Source organism: Larus michahellis, chromosome 10 (genome assembly GCF_964199755.1).
Source record: "Larus michahellis chromosome 10, bLarMic1.1, whole genome shotgun sequence".
Taxonomy (NCBI): domain Eukaryota; kingdom Metazoa; phylum Chordata; class Aves; order Charadriiformes; family Laridae; genus Larus; species Larus michahellis.
The window spans coordinates 5,566,915-5,584,135 of NC_133905.1; the positions used below are offsets into that span (position 1 = coordinate 5,566,915).

General features: G+C 42.4%; 1 protein-coding gene and 1 long non-coding RNA gene across 5 annotated transcripts; one reads left to right on the forward strand and one right to left on the reverse strand.

Annotated features, from left to right (window-relative positions):
* Nucleotides 1–4,578: 4,578 nt before the first annotated feature.
* Nucleotides 4,579–9,585, reverse strand: LOC141749285 (uncharacterized). Its single transcript, XR_012589308.1, has 4 exons — nucleotides 9,485–9,585; nucleotides 9,349–9,404; nucleotides 6,980–7,067; nucleotides 4,579–4,753 (listed from the first exon to the last, which is right to left on the reverse strand). It is a non-coding gene; the product is annotated as an uncharacterized LOC141749285 (long non-coding RNA).
* Nucleotides 9,349–14,644, forward strand: CCDC51 (coiled-coil domain containing 51). Of its 4 annotated transcripts, none has more exons than XM_074602592.1 (5): nucleotides 9,349–9,659; nucleotides 11,313–11,572; nucleotides 11,704–12,050; nucleotides 12,352–12,516; nucleotides 13,512–14,644. In XM_074602592.1, exons 3-5 carry the CDS (start codon nucleotides 11,733–11,735, stop codon nucleotides 14,286–14,288), a joined length of 1,260 nt encoding a protein of 419 aa, XP_074458693.1. In that variant the 5' UTR covers nucleotides 9,349–9,659; nucleotides 11,313–11,572; nucleotides 11,704–11,732; the 3' UTR covers nucleotides 14,289–14,644. The 4 variants fall into 4 exon arrangements, with proteins under 4 accessions (XP_074458693.1, XP_074458695.1, XP_074458694.1 ...); XM_074602594.1 differs by lacking the exon at nucleotides 9,349–9,659 and adding an exon at nucleotides 9,675–9,843; XM_074602595.1 differs by lacking the exon at nucleotides 9,349–9,659 and adding an exon at nucleotides 9,891–10,027.
* The last annotated feature ends 2,577 nt before the right edge of the window (nucleotides 14,645–17,221 follow it).

Here is a 17,221-nt window from a genome sequence, read left to right on the forward strand (position 1 = left end):
CAATTTCAATGTGTGAGGCAGGGTAGAATTGGTTTCCAGCTTTGCATTACCTGCTTTAAAAAAAGCAGTGTTTCTTTTAGAAGTATTTTATGAAACGTATTGGGAAAACAATCCCTTCTGACCAGAGATGCTTTAACTGATCCATGTTTAAGTTTCATAGCAAGAAATAATTTAGTGCTATAGTTTCTTGGTTCCTACAAATAAGATAAGACTGAATGAACGATTCTGCTGTTTGAAAAAGATTTTTTAAAATGACATGTATTTTTATATCATTAAAAGGTCATAACTTAGAAACCTCTATAATGCCCTGGCAAGGTGGGGGGTCCGAATGGTACCATTACAGTTTGGAAAAAAGGGAAATTACAGTTTGGAAAAAAGGGAAATGGAGATTGGCAGAGCTGCTAAAGGCTGCAAAGGAATTGCTAGTCCTTGCAAAGTTAGATCCAGGAGTGCTGTGCTCAAACTGCTGTTTTAACTCTGTCTTATATTGTGTCCCTCTTTCTAATTTTTTGTTTGTTTAATGCAGCTGTGGGAGGAAGGATCAACTGAAACATAAAAGCATGAGAAACTCCCCATAGTGTTTTGAAGCTCACTGGGCAGTGCAGTGAAGTGTTGTAGGGTGCGTGGGGTTGTGTACTTCATGCTTCCTTAGCTCCTCTCTGTCTGGAATCACAGTACATCATTACAATTATTTATTAATAAATCCTCAGAATATTATTCTGAAGTAAGAGAATACCACTATCCCCATTTTGTGGAAAGAAGAAAACTGAAATGCAAAATAACTTCTGCAAGGTCACAAAGCAAGTCTGTGGCAGAGCAGGAGTTCAAACCCAGTTCTCCAGGCTGGCTGATTTATGCTAGAGAAGTTTCATATTTAAGACCTCACACGAATCAGTATGTGAAAGTCATTCAGAGCAGGGTATGATTTCCTTGGAGCTGAAATCATTCTAAAGAGTGGGCAAAGTAATTTAAAACATTAAAGCTTGACTTGAATTCATTGTGGCAATCGTATCCTTCGATGGATTTCCATATAAACAATATTTGCATCTATTCTGCTACTATTTTAATCATCGACATTCACTTCCTACTGCCTTCTGGGCTTTGTTTTTTCTGTGCCCTTCATACTGCAGGTAGTTTTATGTATATATGTGATTTAGAAGCTATATTGTCTTTGCATTAGTTTAAGCTGGAACTGCACTAAGGAATGAAATGCCATTTATTACATAGCATTATGTAAAAACGTACAATCAAAATGTTGCTTTGTTCAGCTTCATTTCCATAGCCTAATACTAAACACAGGAGGATTCTTGGCCAGGAAGGGAGTTCAATGTCTACATTAAACTAAAGCCCATTGAGAACAGCTCTCCCACAGCAGTGATCTGTCACTTTGCCATTTGGTCTCTTTCCCTCTTGTCTTGATTTTTGGCTGAAAAGCATATTCTCTCATGCTGTGGAGAGATTTCTGTTCAATCTTTTTCACTCTTATTTCACTCAGACCACCTCAAGTTAGCTTCGCTGTGATTGGCAACCTCATTTAGTAATTCCAGGGGCAAACAATTTCTTATTGATACACTGCCAAGGTGATATTTGTCTCATATTCTGGCCAGATCTAGAGGATGTTGTCTCCCATTCCCTCTTCCTCCTCGTTTTAAATCACCCCCCTAAGTTACCTACTTTGACACCAGTGGAAAGTGGGTGTGCACTTGGGCTATGTTGGTAAGGATCTGCCACCATCAGTGTATGACTGATGTAAAGAAAGTAAAGCAGCTTTGTGTTTTCACTCTTCTCTGAGCATGCGAAATTGTGGGCACACTGTACCTATGATTGCATTTCACGTGTTGGAACTGAGCTCTGCCCCAAGAGGTACCAGTGGTGCCTTATGTTGCCTACAGTGTTCTGCATAGAGCCAGGGGCAGCCTGGCTCTTGGGTAACATATCTAAGGCAGCTTTGTCCAACATCTTTGTGTGAATATTTTTCTGATACACAAGTTATTTTTGTCCAAAATGCAAAAAGCATTCAAGCACGCTTGAATTTCAACGCTTACCTTTCAACCTGCTGCATCTGGCCGGTAGGACTCAATCGGATCTCCAGAGAAGAACCTTTAGAGAAGACAATTTTCTCTATGTCACCAAAGGGTGATTTTCACCCCCTTGGAGGGCAGCAGGGATCTGGATCTGACTGGGAACTATTGGCATGTCAGCTAAGGCTGCAATTCCATAATGTTACAGGCAGATACTGTATCAATTATATTGTCCTTATTAACTGTTCTTAATACAAATGGCTCTCCAAGTCCTTGGGTGTCCAGAAGGCCTGGTCCTGGTACCAGTTCTATCGGTAGCTCTAGAGTTGTTAAAATCTAGTCCTGCTAGACCCTAATGTCACCCATCTTGTAGTAGACTTGGACCAAGATTTTCTTTCTTATCCCTTTTTTTTGGCCTGTTGAAACTTCATCTAAAATTTATGTCCAACCTCGACCCATAAGACCCAAGGTACTGCTTTTGCATCTTTAAAGTAACTAGAGGTTAATCAGAGGCAAGGACAAATGTAAAAATGTACCAGGAGCTGGTTAGCATACAGATGATATATGGTTTTAAATCAAAAAAAAAAAAGCATCATTATGCTGTGCTGTCTTCTAGAAGATCCAGCTCCCCCAAAAATGGATACCTAATGTGTGCACAAAGGGCATTCAGGAAACTATTAATGTAAACCTTTGCACCATTAAAGTTGGTGAGATGCTGAGGACTGTGGTCCTTATAGAATTCGATGACGAAATGTGTCTAAATTCTGTTCTAGTACAGATCTCCAAGGCCTTTTTGTTGGCGAATGCCTCCCCTCACACACAGTGCCCGGAGCCAACACGGCCAGCGGGAGGGAAGTTTTTCTCGTTGGCGAGACCTGGCTCCTCGAAGTTATTGAACAGCCAGCCCGGGATGACCAGCTGAGGCCCTACAGACAAGCACCTCTCTTACCACGCTAGAGAAGCTCGGACCGTTGGCGAGAGGGCGCCCAGGCGCGGGTGGCCCCGGGCTGACAGGTCCTGAGGGACGACCGCCCGCCCTCGCCCTGAGGCGGCCGCCTCACGCACGGGGCGCATGCGCCCGGCCCTGCGGCCGCCCTCAGTGCGCACGCGTCAGACGCCTCCGCCGCCCGCGCCCTCGGCGTGCGCCCGGCGCCGGCAGCGGGGGACGGCAGAGGGCTGCCGCCGGAGAGGGGCCGGCCACGTGCGCTCACAGCACTGAAAGGCAACCGCGTCCTGGGCTGCATCGACGGAAGCGTGGCAGGCAGGGTGAGGGGGGGATTCTGCCCCTCTGCTCCGCTCTGGTGAGACCCCAGCTGGGGTACCGCGTCCAGCTCTGGAGTCCTCGGCACGAGCAGGACATGAACCCGATGGAGAGGGTGAAGAGGAGGGCCACGAAGATGATCAGAGGGCTGGAGCACCTCTGCTCTGAGGACGCACCGAGAGTTGGGGTTGTTCAGCTTGGAAAAGAAAAGGCTCTGAGGAGACCTTACAGCCTCTCCCTTCCAGTGCCCAAAGGGGGCCTACAGGAGGGATAGGGAGGCATTCTTTATCAGGGAGTGTTGCGATAGGACAAGGGGCAACGGTTTTAAACTAAAAGAGGGTAGATTTAGACTAGATATTAGGAAGAAATTCTTTACTGTGAGGGCGGTGAGCCCCTGGACCTGGTTGCCCAGAGAAGCTGTGGCTGCCCCATCCCTGGAGGTGTTCAAGGCCAGGCTGGATGGGGCTTGGAGCATGGTCCAGAGACCATGGACCCCAGAGACACCTCGTCTAGTGGGAGGTGTCCCTGCCCAGGGTAGAGGGGTTGGAACTAGATGGCCTTTAAGGTCCCTTCCAGCCCAAACCCCATTCTATGATTGCCACCCACCCATGTAAGAAGCACCCTATGTTAATTCTTTCCCCCCAAACTCCTACCTTGGGAACATCATACTCCTTCCTTGATGTTTTAATACAGTGTACTGTCACTGCTGTTCATTTCAAAAATTAAGTTATAGTCCCATATGCACTGTTCCTCTCTCCTCTCGCCCCCACGGCACTGCTGGGAGCGTAAAGGAGCTGTAATGACGTCAGTATGCAGAAGTTCAAGGAAAACAAGGTGACTATTTGTAGGACAAGGGCAAGCGTGTGTTCCGCAGCCACTGGAACCATAGGGCATAGCACTGCAGTGTACCCAAGCAGTAATACGAAAAGGAGTATTGTTTTGGGTAGTGGCTGACCCTAAGGTAACCACTTTGCTGGTGATGGAAGTATAACTCAACCTTCTGTTTAGAGAAAACTTCCAGCTCTTACGAGATCTGGCGCATCTTGAATAATTGCAGCTAAACCTAAACCTCCAGATTAAAACTCTGCAGATTTTAAGGCTCAGGCCCTGACTCTCATTGTAAAAAATAAAAAAAACAGAGCAGAAGTTTACATTTATTCTCACAAATGACTACCAAACCAGCAGATGCACTGAGGCTGCATAAAGTCACAAGTGGTCTTCAATAAAAGTTTCATTTCCAGTATAAAGCAGTAACGCCATTTTTAAAACAAAACCTACAGGTAAAGAGAGAAAATATTACATCTTAACAAAAAAGATTTATTCTGACTAAACAAAATGTACAATGTTTCCCAAATGATAGTAAGTTTTCATGACTCTCCGAAGTCTGCAGATCCATTGAGTAACTCGATCACTTCTTACCCTGCAGTCTGATCAAACTACTTTTTGCCAGACTTCTTTATTCCACCGCTGGCTGCCAAAACAAACAACACAACTGGTTAGACAACTGTTTCAAAGCTTAGCTACAAATTTAGTTCCTCATAATGTCAAATCCCCACTAGACTGCCTGTACAACTCAGACCCCCACCGGTGAATTGTTTTTGTATGTGTTACTCTTCTGTGTCCCTGATCTCACATACTCTACCTTGAATGAATAACTTAACATTAGAAACAAAGTTTCTCTGGGAACCAAATATGCCCCAAAAATCTACAACAGAACTAAGTATTTCAACAATTCCTTTGTTCCTCCATGGACACCCTCCATTGTTCATTTCTTATACAGCAGGAGTATAGTCTGGTCAAATCAAATTCAAGGCTAAAGGAATAAAAGTATCAGTATCCCTACAGCAACCAGAGCCCTCAGCTGGAATCAAAGCTCTACAGAAGAAAGTATTGGAGTTATGGGAATTCCAGTTCTCTGAAATTATCTGTTCTCTGCAATCCCTATTACCGAAGAGACTAAAGCAGGGTGAAAGAAAGAAAACATTAACACTGCAACAAGTGCGGCATTTTTTGTATATGTTGTTTTTTTACAGCATGTGTCATATATGACCAGTGGAAAGGAAAAAACAATAGGAAGGCTATAGCAAGATAGGCTGCGAGAGCTGATGGTCAACAGCAGACTTTGCACTGCAATATGATTCTAACAGCATTGCCTTGCTGAGACTCTCGGGATTAGTCTGCTCCTCCCACAATAACATAATAATCACTATCTGCTTTGGCAAGCATTGGACAAGGACCAGATGACTGAAATTCAGTCTAGAAAAAGGCAGAGTAATAGTGGCAGGAAAGAACTATGAAAAAATCTGTACGCTGAAGCGCCCTATGCAAAACAAGTTTAGGATGGTAAGGGCACAGAAGACAGACTCACTAAATTGTTTTGCATTGGTCTGAAAAACAAAAAACATTCTAAGTCCCAGACCCAGCACACAAATCAGAGGAGCTAGATCAATTTGAGATAAAACAAACAAGAAATATCCCAAGTCAGTGGGACTGGATGACACTCCCTCCAAGAGCACTGACAAGCTCTAATGTGAAAATGCAGAACTGCTGGTAAAGGTTGGAAACTTATAATTACAGCCACTATGGCAGGGGACTCAGACTGCCAGCATAGCACCCAGATACAGAAAGAGGTCTATAAAGAACTGGGGAACTATAGACCTGCAAATCTGACCTTCATCTCTGAGAAGATAACAAAGTCTGTAACAAAGCAAATGGATAAACACAGTCTGGTGAAAGTTAACAGGACTTCTGTAAATGGTACATCCTTCCTCACTGACCTGCTGGAACTCTATGAGGTTATAATTAAATCTACGGATAAAGTGAATCCAGGGGAATTCACATTTTCAAACAGCATTTGACAAGACTGTAGAGCAAAGGTTGTTAGTAAAACAAAGTTTCTACGGGATTGATGGAAAGGTCTTTGTAGGACCTTTCAAGATTTAAAGCTTGCTAAAGACTAGAACCATGTGTAAAATTTAATGGTCTTCAAAGAATGGAGATGGGATTAGTCACAGTAATGGACCACAGGTCAAGAACACCTAGAGGGAACAGGCAGGGAGCACCCTTTAACACCCCTAATCCAAATGCTGGAGGAGTCCAAGGTGAGTGCACAGACTCACATCTGTCTCCCACTACCACTGTCAGACAAAGACTAGATTGGATGCACCACCCAAGTGCGCCCTGCAAACCCTCTGTGACACAACGCACTTTTACAGTCACTTCAGGAAAAGAAGCCAGACTGATTTCCAGTCACAGGGTGTTTTTTTTCTGCCAGAAACTTACTTCTCTTGAAGAAATTCATCCTCCAAGAGAACAAGTACTGGATTTGTTAAACTTTCAGGACTGCGGCAAAGCCTACATGTAACATATCTGGAAAAAAAAGAATGGTACGCTAAAATAAGAGTAGAAATGTCTCTGCATCATCCAACCAGAACAGGTCAGTACACCAGGCACACCATTATACCTGCTAAACCAGAACCTGCATCAGTAATGTGGGGGTGAAATTACATTGTGAAAGAAAAAAGAAAAAAAAAAAACCCTCTGTCTGTTACTTATCTGCACCTGCCATCGACTTACTGGTGTATGTTAAATAACTTAGAGTTACATGCCTTTTTGTGTTTGTCAAGCAAAAACATTAATTAAATTTTTGAAGCCAACGAGCCCTCCATTTTTCCTATCAAGATGGCACCTCACTTACTGAGGGGCCCTTTTCCAGCAGCCTTTGCTTTCATCTCCTCAAGTTTCTTTTGCTCCTCCTTCTGCTTTTGTTTAAATGCCAGATCTGTCTAAAGAAAAGAACAACAGTGTTTGTTAACATCTCCTCCTCCAAAAAAATTTAAAAACAACTGACAAGCAATAAGAAACAAATGTAACGTTCTAACAGCAATAAAAACCTGACTGAACTGATGCAAGATGGCTGTATGCAATTAAATATGCAAAACCTTGCAGAACTACGACAAAGTTTTTTTGTTGCACAAGAACACAATGACTAAACTTTAACTTTTTACGTTTGATCTTTCTGAATTTAAACAAGTATCGTTTCCCATGGCATAATCTCATTCTGCCCTCTGAATGACAGATGTTTGCACTAAAACCATTCATTAATATGCCACCAGTGACGCTGGAAGCCTAGCATTCATTTAAAAAAAATCCTTCCACGCATATATCACTGTTTTGTCTGGGTTTAATACATTTGTATTAGTTCCAAGAAATCTAATGAGACTGATGGCAAATTGTACATGCAAGCCAGCCGTTGAGCATCCCTGCTAGAACAGCTTCCACTCCAGAATTCAACAGAGCTCAGACATACTCTATCCCTTAGATAGATATTCACTGTAGACATCAAGGCTGAAAGGGAGCATAGTCTTTTTCCCTGGCACTCAGAATTTTGGTGTAACTAAACTGAGGACCTTGACAACTAAGATTCTTCACCAATCCATGGCTGAACTACATTTATAAACAGAAAGTTTTCTGCTTTTTTAAGTTAAAGCTTCCCTTGCTGCAATGTAAGCCTATTACTTCCCCAACCTACCCCACACAGAACAGAATATTCTGATTCTCTCTCCAGGTTTTCCACAGTTGTTTTTTTTTCTCCTAGAGATTAATGTGTCTTTCCTAGTAAACCTATTTCTCCCAATTATCCACTTTTGTGGGGTTTTTTTTGTTGCATCGTGCTTGTTGTACTGCAGTGCTGAGAGGAAAAGAAGTATTACTACATCATGTTTGACACACAAGATTTTATTTATACACCTTGTATGATTTCCTTCTTTTGCAACACCTGATTTTGTAGGTTCATGTTCAGTGTATGATCTAAGTCTCAAATTCTTTCAGGTGGACGTGGAGTTTAGCCAGTCATTCTCCTTGTATTTCATAAGTTGATTATTCTTACCAAAGAAAGGGACTTAGCATACATGCTTAAATTAATCCATTTTTTCAAACTTTCTCCAATTAGTTAAGATTACTTTGACCACTGGTCTTGTTCTCTGACAATCAGTGGCCCCTTCGAATTTTGTTTTCTACAAGGAGAACAAGCCATGCTGTCAGTAAGTCAGTCCACCAGCCCACCAAAGCACTAATCAAAACATCACTGAGACACCAATCAAAGAGAAAAATCTTGCAAGACCCCACTCTGTATTTCCTTGCAGTCAGACGCTGCACTGTTAGTAACTGCTTTTAGAGTGTGGCATTCCAGCAAGCTGCACGCTCATCTTCCACGAATCACCTTTCGAGGTCCCGTTCCTGCCTCGCATTTGAGAATGTTACATGAGCCAGCGTCAAGGACCTCATCTCTACCGGCTTTCTCCTCAGACACAGAGCACTGCCCTGCTACAGAACAGAATTTCCTTTGTTGGCCACAGTTTCACTAAAATCCATACTGGCTATTACTTCTTACGTTATTATAACCTGGATGCTTGTAAATGCTTAATTGGTTTTAACATTTCTCTAAAAATAAAGCTTACTTAGAAAGCTATGATTATTTTTTTTTTCCCTTTTCAGAGAGATATCATAGTTGTCTTTTTCCAACCACTGGTGCCTCATCCACAATCCTCAGAATAACAGCTTATGCTCAGACTCTGAGCCCTTACTTTTAAGTATCTCTAAAATGAGATTCACCAGTACCTGATTTATTTAAAGGACTTGATAATCCACGGGTTTTGTATCCTGTCCTAGGTTCTTTGTGACCTGTTAATTTGTTAGGCTTCAGCTCACAGCCTGCTGCTCTGCCGGGGGCCCTCCAGCCTTCCCCATGGCACCGGACTCCTCCGTTAGCCCACGCTGCTGCGTTTACCATGAACACAGGAGGGATGCCAGCAGGAAAAAAAAAAAACAAAACCGGAAAACCGGGCCGGCGGGAGGCAGCGCATCGCCTCTTGGTCCCTCAGGGACACCAGTTTCAACGTCAGAACCACGCTTTGTAAAACGTGACGCTTCATAAAACGCGTATTGCTACGGAGAGCTGAGCTGAGGGGTAATGTGAAGGCGGAAAATGAATGAAGGTGTAAAGATGCCCAGGCCAGAGCCGGGCGGGGCAGGCCCGGTGGAGCAGGCCCCCCGCCGCCACCCTACCTCGTCCAGGTCCTTCGACTGCTTCTTCGGCTGCTTCAGCGGCTTCTTCTTGCCGCCTGCAAAGACAGAGGAGACAGTGAGGCCCAGGGAGGGAGGGGAAAGCGGGCGGCGCCGGTGCCCCGGAGCCCGGCCTTACCCTCTCGGCCCGACATGGTGCCCACTCCGCTCGCCTCCGCCGCGCCGCCCCTCGCCCCGCAGCGCGCGCAGGCGGCCTCCGCAGCGCTTCCGCCTGGCCCCGCGCGGCTGCCGTAGCGCTTCCGCCGCCGCTTCCGCCTCAGGCGCCGGGGCGGGCCGGGCCGGGCCCCGGGCAGGTAGGAGGTGCTGGCGGGGCCGGGGGTTGCGGTGGGGGCCGGCGGGCTCCTCGGGGAGGGCTGCCCGGTGGGGAAGGAGCTGCCCGGCCCGGCCTCCGCCGCGCACCGAGCTCTGGGCTGCCCGCGGCGCCGGGACCCCCCGTGGCGGGCCGCTCCCTCCCGCCGGTCGCCGCTTGTGGCTGAGGTGAGGCCGGTGTCTCTGCCCGGGCCTGTGCGTGGCTAGTAGAGGCGGTGGCGGTCTGGTCTGTAGGGAGTCGGGGGCACAGGCCGGTAGCCCTGGGGGCGGTGGAAGAGCCCCTCCGACCGGGAAGGGATCGGTCATGTGGAAAAAACAGACTTTTCTCCCCTCAGGCGTGAGAAGTGGAACTGTGAGTGTGTGGCGGCATGTCGGAAACTGTTTCTACGTTTTGGCAGTGATAAAAGAGACTGCTACAAAATGACAGGACCTATAAAAGCTAGTCTTATTCGCCACCAGTGCCCGGTGTGTGCAGCAGCTGGGGTGTAAACCTTTAGAAAGAATATTTGTCAATGACTGCAGGCAGAGGACACTCGTTTTCTCACAAGGGAAGCAAGAGGGGAACGAGGCATGTTATCTCAGATGAAGCTTTCATAATTGTCTCAGGTCCTATTAGCCCAGACTGAGATGACTGTCTGCAGTCTGTTTGCAACTGTCCACATAAAAATTCTTCTAAAAATCTCAACTTTCTGCTGTATTCCTTAATAGCTTGAATATTTGGTAAAACTCTTCATGTAGTGCAATTAAAAGAGGGAAAGCTTGCTGTGTAGAACAAAGTTGAGCTGAGGTTTTAGTACATGGCCTGCAACACAGAATAAGCGTTGTAATGGTAAAACACATGAGTGATGCTGGAAGGAGAGAGAACTTACTTCATTTCCATGCTCTTACCATGATCTACCGTATTATTACGCATATAAACCAACTGGTAAGGTTTTCGCAGTGCTCTTTGGTGTTATTACTGTTTGTTAGAGTATGCATAACAGGCAAGAACCAGTGGCGTTCAGAATCAGTAGTCAGCTAAAAGCTGATAAAAAATGTCTTCCAGTAGGAAGAATCCTCTTGTGGATCTGGCCACATATGTGATGTCATTAGCCACCCAAAATTAATGTGGAAGACTGTTTTAAAATCATTTTTAAAAAGCAGCAACTATCAAGCTTTCTCAATAACCCATGTTCTTATATTATGTTAGTCAAACTCTAATATAGTCATACTAAAACTTCATATAAAACCTTATTCGAAAGTTTTCCTGTTTACAGTTTTTAGAGGAATGTACTCAGTAGAAAATTAACGTCTTATTTACAAATCGGTAGACGATAAACCATAGCTACCAATCTGTTTTTGCAGTGTAAGCAAGAATTTTAAGTGCATTTTAAAATGCAGCTAGTGGGCATTCACTAGCTGATAATCTTGTGGCTCTTCCTTATGTTTTGCTTTTGTAGGCAGTCTAATGAGAATACTTATGTTCAGCACTTCTGTGTTTTCTCTTTGGCTTTTCTATTTTTGTCTTTGCATTCTTCTACTAGTCTTTGTGTATCTGTGAAGTGTAAGATAGAGGCAATGATCAAGCCTCGCTTCTTTTCTTGTCAAGATTTTTTTTTTCCCCTCTCTGTCTTTTTTCTTTTTCTGTTCTTTTGCAGAATTGTTAGTACCTGTGACATGGTACACCAAACTCAAGAGTGAACACAGAAGGCAAAATTTCATATGGCAGTCACTTCTGTGCTAAAGCATTAAATTACTTTGAAGCTACTCCTGTTGGTACTGGGTCTGCATGTGATCACTATTCATGCAGTGCGTGACTTAGTAATCAAGAAGCATGGTGGGAGTACTTACTAACAAGAGAAAAGCAGGAATCTGTGGCAGAACTGCACTTTATTGAAAATTGTGGAAAGTTCTCTAGGTAAGTAGTGGTGTAAAACTAGCGATGGTTTAGCCATTCTTGAATTTTATTGTTTTCGTACCTGCGTAATTTTAAGAGGTATTAATCAGATGTACTTCAATAACTTTTCTTTTTTGTCTTCATCCTTATAGCACTTTTATTTAGTGATTAAATTCAAGACATGGGGCCAATGAAGTACAAGTCAAGTGTGTCCTCGGTGTCATGTAGTCTGCAATATCACCATTCTTTGGTAAAGTGGAGTCCAAAAATGAATTTACACATAGTGCGGACTTACTGCTCATCATCACCTAAGAGGCCTGAAGCCAAGTCTGCAATAGAAATGGCCATCGGTCTTTTTAATCGTCTGACCAAAGCTGGGACCGTTATGGGAAAAAACTCTCTTCAAAAAATGTCTGCAACATGCAAGAGTTGGTGGGACAGATATGAAGAGTTTGTTGGAATTAATGAAGTTCGGGAGGCTCAGGGAAAAGTGACAGAGGTAAACACGGAGATAATGTGGAAATTTAAAAATCTTGAGTTAAGCTATATGAAGTATAAACATTGTCTGTGAGGTAAAAAAAAAGAGCCTCCAAGGAGAATGATGCCTTTTTACTGCTTTAACTGTTTATGTAGATGCTGTGAGCGTTCTAGTCTGTGCACGTTAGTAAATATAGCTTATCCCTTAAATTGAAACGGAGTGTGGTTTGTTTTGTTGGGTTTTTTCCCCCCCAAAATAATATATTTAGTTATTTAGATCTGTCTGGTAATAAGTCTCTAAAATAAATACTCTTTCTTCTCAGGCTGAAAATGTCTTTATGGTAGCTCGAGGGATAGTACGAGAGGCTCGTGAAAACGTAGAAGCCCAACAGATTAAACTGAAGGAAATTCGGGACCGCTTAGACAGGGTCTCTCGGGATGACACCCAATATTTAGAACTGGCTACTCTGGAACACAGGATGCTGCAGGTAATTTGTTGGTACTCGAGCACTGACAAATACAATGAAAATTTGTGTGCTTTGCCTCCATCACTAGTGACTGATTTTGCAGATGCAGTTCAGTTCTGAAGTCAATTTCTGATGATACTTGTTTTAGTTAATTACTATAGATTAGTTGATCTGCTAAGCAAATTGTCTATATTAATGCTAAAATAGGGCAGTAAGTTTTGGGAAAAAAGCTGAAGATGGTGAGCCTAGAAGGTCAAGTGGTGATGTGTAGATGAGTAGCTGACAAAAAGCTGGGATTCAGTGAAACACACGCTCAGAAGAATGAGAGTAATTCTGGGAGGTGCAGTTAGCTGACAGGCTCACCGCTAGCAAATGCAGCAATTACTTTGCTAAAACAGTGGAATTTTACTGCAGGAAAATAACCAGAAAACCTTCCACCTTGGCTGAGATAAAATGGCTTACAAAAGGACCTGCCATGCTGAAGCCAGTGAGAAGGGAGAAAGGGAGGACATTTGTCTGTGAGCAGGCTAAGAAAGAGAAGGCAGAGGAATTGGAAGTGTGTACGTTCATGAGATGAACCTATCCAAGATATCCTTTCCAGTCCCATTTAAGGGCTTTAGAACTGAAAGGAAGAAATGTGGTAGAGGTAGTGTTTGGAGAAGTAAGCAGGGCCAAAAAAGTGAACATTATGGGGAGAGAACGACTTTCCCCACTTATATACCTTTTCTGTCATCAGCATGTGACAGATTCTTGTGCACGGGATCTTCAGCTGTAATTCTTGATGACCTTTTCCATTTCTCAGTTTTGACTTAAAATGATGTCTCACTGATTTAAGTAGGATTAATAAAGAAAATCCCACATTAAAAGGAAAACTTCTGAGGCAGAACTAATGGATGTTCTTAATTTCCATTCCTTCATCTTCACTGGGGTTCTGGGGTGAGGTGGGGTTTTTTTTTAGTATATACTTTTTAGCTTCATATTATACCTTCTCCTCCAAATCACTGTGTTTCTTGCAGGAAGAGAAGAGGTACCGAGCTGCATATTTAAATGCAGAAGAATCTGAGAGAGAAAAATTCTCTCTCTTCTCTGCAGCTGTAAGGGAAAGCCATGAGAAAGAGCGAACAAGAGCTGAAAAAACAAAGAACTGGTCTATTATTGGTTCTGTTCTGGGAGCCATTATAGGTGTTCTTGGTTCCACCTATGTTAATCGAGTAAGGCTGCAAGAACTAAAAGTCTTGGTGCTTGAAGCACAGAAGGGCCCAATAAATCTGCAAGAAGCCATCAAAGAACAGGCCTCCAGTCATTACTTACAGCAGAAGGATCTCAGTGACGTCATAGCAGACCTGAAAAATGTGCTGCAAACAAGGACATCTCAGGAAATAAAAGAAAGTGCTCTGTTAACTAGAGAAGGCAGGAATGACTCCATAAAAATAGATTCTCTTTTAATTCCTTTAAACGAACAGCTAAACTACACTAAACAAGTCAGTTCATGTCTAGGGAGTTTACAAGAGCAGTTGAACAGTCTGCAGGCAAGTATAGCGCAAATGATTTCTGAGATGCAGAGTGTTAAGCTTGCGGTCCATTCTAGACCTATGGAAAGAGTGACGCCGAGGTCTTCAGCAGAGGGTAAGGGCCAGGCTTCTGCCGTGAGAGATGTGATTTTAGAATTGTGTGATACCGAGCGGAGACTGGAAGCACAAATCAAGAGAAATTCTATTTACAGCACTGCATTGACATGTGCTATGTTTGCTATTACTCTGCCAGTACTCTATATTATACTTAAAGGGAACTGATCTCTAATTAATTGCCACAATTTACTAGATTAATAAAAGTAAACTTGCACTCTAAGTACTTAGAGTACAAGTCCAAATAAAGTTGTGTTAGCATTTCTCGTTATGCTTTCTCCTGTATATTTGGAAAACTTGTAAAGACTTAGTCCATCTATCGCTGCAGGCTCCATGTTAACAGTCTTTGTCATACATTGTGGTTTTTATCTCCGCAAGTAAAGCAATCCAGTTTCATCTGTTGATTTCATTCACTGTTTCACTCTTTTACTGTCTAGTCTTGTATATCACGCTGACCGGTGACTTTCATTCTGGAGCTGTATTTGTGATTTTCTGTTCAAATGATTCTTTTAGTTTCTCATTGATCCAAGTGTTTCATGTGTAATACTTTGTAATTTTCCTTCTGATTTCTTCATAGTTTTTCAGTTTTTCCATACACAAAACATTAGGAGTAATTTTACCAAACAGGTAGAAATATTTGCCATGAAGTTTTTTGGTTTTTTCCTTATTGTTTTTTTTCATTAATTCCGGATACAATGCAGTGACTTGCAATGTGACAAACAGCAGGGGCCATGCGAAGGAGGAGGATTGAAGTTACCGTGATACAATGTGGCTGTACAGCCAGATGATGCATTTAAAATACATTTAAGTTACAGGTGGTAACTTTCCTAGGGTGGTCTATCATGAAGTATCCAAAAGCATTTCTGGAGCTCCAGCTATCTATTACTGGTAGCTCCATGTCCTTAAAGGTTGGCAGGCAGGGAAAAAGGCTGTAGATACAGAGATGTATTTAGTACGATGATGTTTATTCGGACAATGGAAGTCAATTATCCTTTCTCTACAGACTCCTTAACTCATCATTCCCTGGGTATTTTGTGGTTTTAGTAATTATTTACAGAGCAACCATTTTCCTTATCCCTACTAGTACCTCATTGGAACTGTCTCAGTTTTTTATTCTTTTGTCAATTTTGTCCTGTATGGTACTCTACAGCAAGTGCTTTTAAGCTGGTACATTAATGGTAATAGCATTATGCAAACTACTCCAAAATAATTTTTGGAAAAAAGTGAAAGGTCCAGCTGTTTTTCTTGGAAGGATGAAGAATGGCTGATTGAGGAAAAACGCTTGTCTGAACAGCTAAACATCAGTATCTGTGAGTGGCCTCACACAAAGTTGTTGGTATCACTGTGATAAGAAATAGTTTTCTCCCTGTGATGGTAGCAGATAAGCAAATCAGATGTGGAACTCCAGCTCTATGAGCACTTTGGTGGAACCTTTGCAGACAAAGGAGTGACAAGCTCACTTCATGCTGTAATGCCTTTGTGTAAGCTTTTCAGAATGACTAAGTTGTGTTTACTATACCGTCTGCTATGTGTTTTTTTTTTTCTGTCAGCTCTTTCTTCTGCCCAGTAACCATATTAAAAGAGTTTGAGGTTTTGATTATAAACTGCTAAGACTGTAAGATCTTTGGGACAGGGACATTTGCTCCGAGAAACACCAACTTAATTTGGTATCATTAGGTGCTATTATAACACGACTGAATAAACAAACAATATTAGGAAAGATCTGTGATGATTCACTGCTTGTAAGGGAGATGAGGTATGCAAAAAGTGGTTTTGAGAAGGACCACTGCTGATTTATATATTGATTGTTTGGAGTGTAAAGTAAATAACAAACATTTGTCAGGGAAGCTGTTTGATCTGATGGCTTGAGAACTGGGATAAAAATTCCTATACACTTGACTGCATCAAGAAGTATATATACAGATCAATACAATTTTTCAAATCTATAATATTTCACTTTCTCAATTCACAAATATTTTTACAGGTTATACTTCTTGCAGGAGCTTGATGAAAATCAGAGACAAGTGTGTAATTAAAGTGGAAGGGATAGTACAATGGTTCTATTTGTAATTTACTGGCACAAGTCACTGCGAATTTTGGTCTTTTTGTTTGTTTGTTTGTTTCAGTTTAACTACATAAAGTTAGGCCCCCTTATTATGTAAGTGGCTGAATTTTAGATACTCAGCATCTCTAAGTGTGGATTATATATATGAGCATGGTATTAAAATGCTGAATGTTAGGCAGCTAAATTTGAAAGTGAGGCAACGCTCACTGACTTGTACTTGGTGGCATCAAAAATGAGTAGAGGTCCAAGGCTAATCTTGGGTACAATAAATAAGAGAATACAAAACCAAGACTTGTTTATTGTTCTAAAGAGATTTGCTTTTTATGCTTTTAAGGAAGGTATAATATTAACTAGCTTTAACATTACGTAGAGTAACGGGAAGAAAAAGTCAGTCAATGATAACAGTAGCAAATAAATCTTGTGATAAATCAGAGTTTGAAATACACATCATAAAACTTGAGAAAAGCTGGATGGTGTGATACGTGTCAAGATGAATATAACTGGATCTCATCCTTTGCAGGGAGTTTTGAATATTCAGGAATAGATTCTGTGTGAGTATTGTTACAAGTGATTACCGTGGTTCTCTTATTTCTGCTTTTCCTTGCTAACTCATCGTATGTGAAGTGACAGCAGAATAATTTCAATTAGGAAAAAACGTTGTAATTAACTGTGTCTATATAATAATTAGGAGGGCAGATTTGTATATTTCCTCAATCCTGGATTAATCATTGCTGCTTGTGGCAATGATCTAAATGTGTCATTTGGTGCTGCCCTGTATGTGTACCCCAAAGGCAGAAGGTGTGGCTGCGACAGTACCAGCTGTACCTTCAGCTAGCTGAAGGCAATATCCAGGAAGATGCTAAAACATAGACTATATGCATAATCTGTTCAGTACTTTACGCTAAACCTTTGTCATGGTAACACAGGGAGCAAATCCACGAGTTTGAACAAAGCCAGCACAGCTGTACAGAGGTGTTTATCTGCAGGCTCACATTAGTTCAGGTACATTTGCAGTTCCAACAGTGATTTACACAAC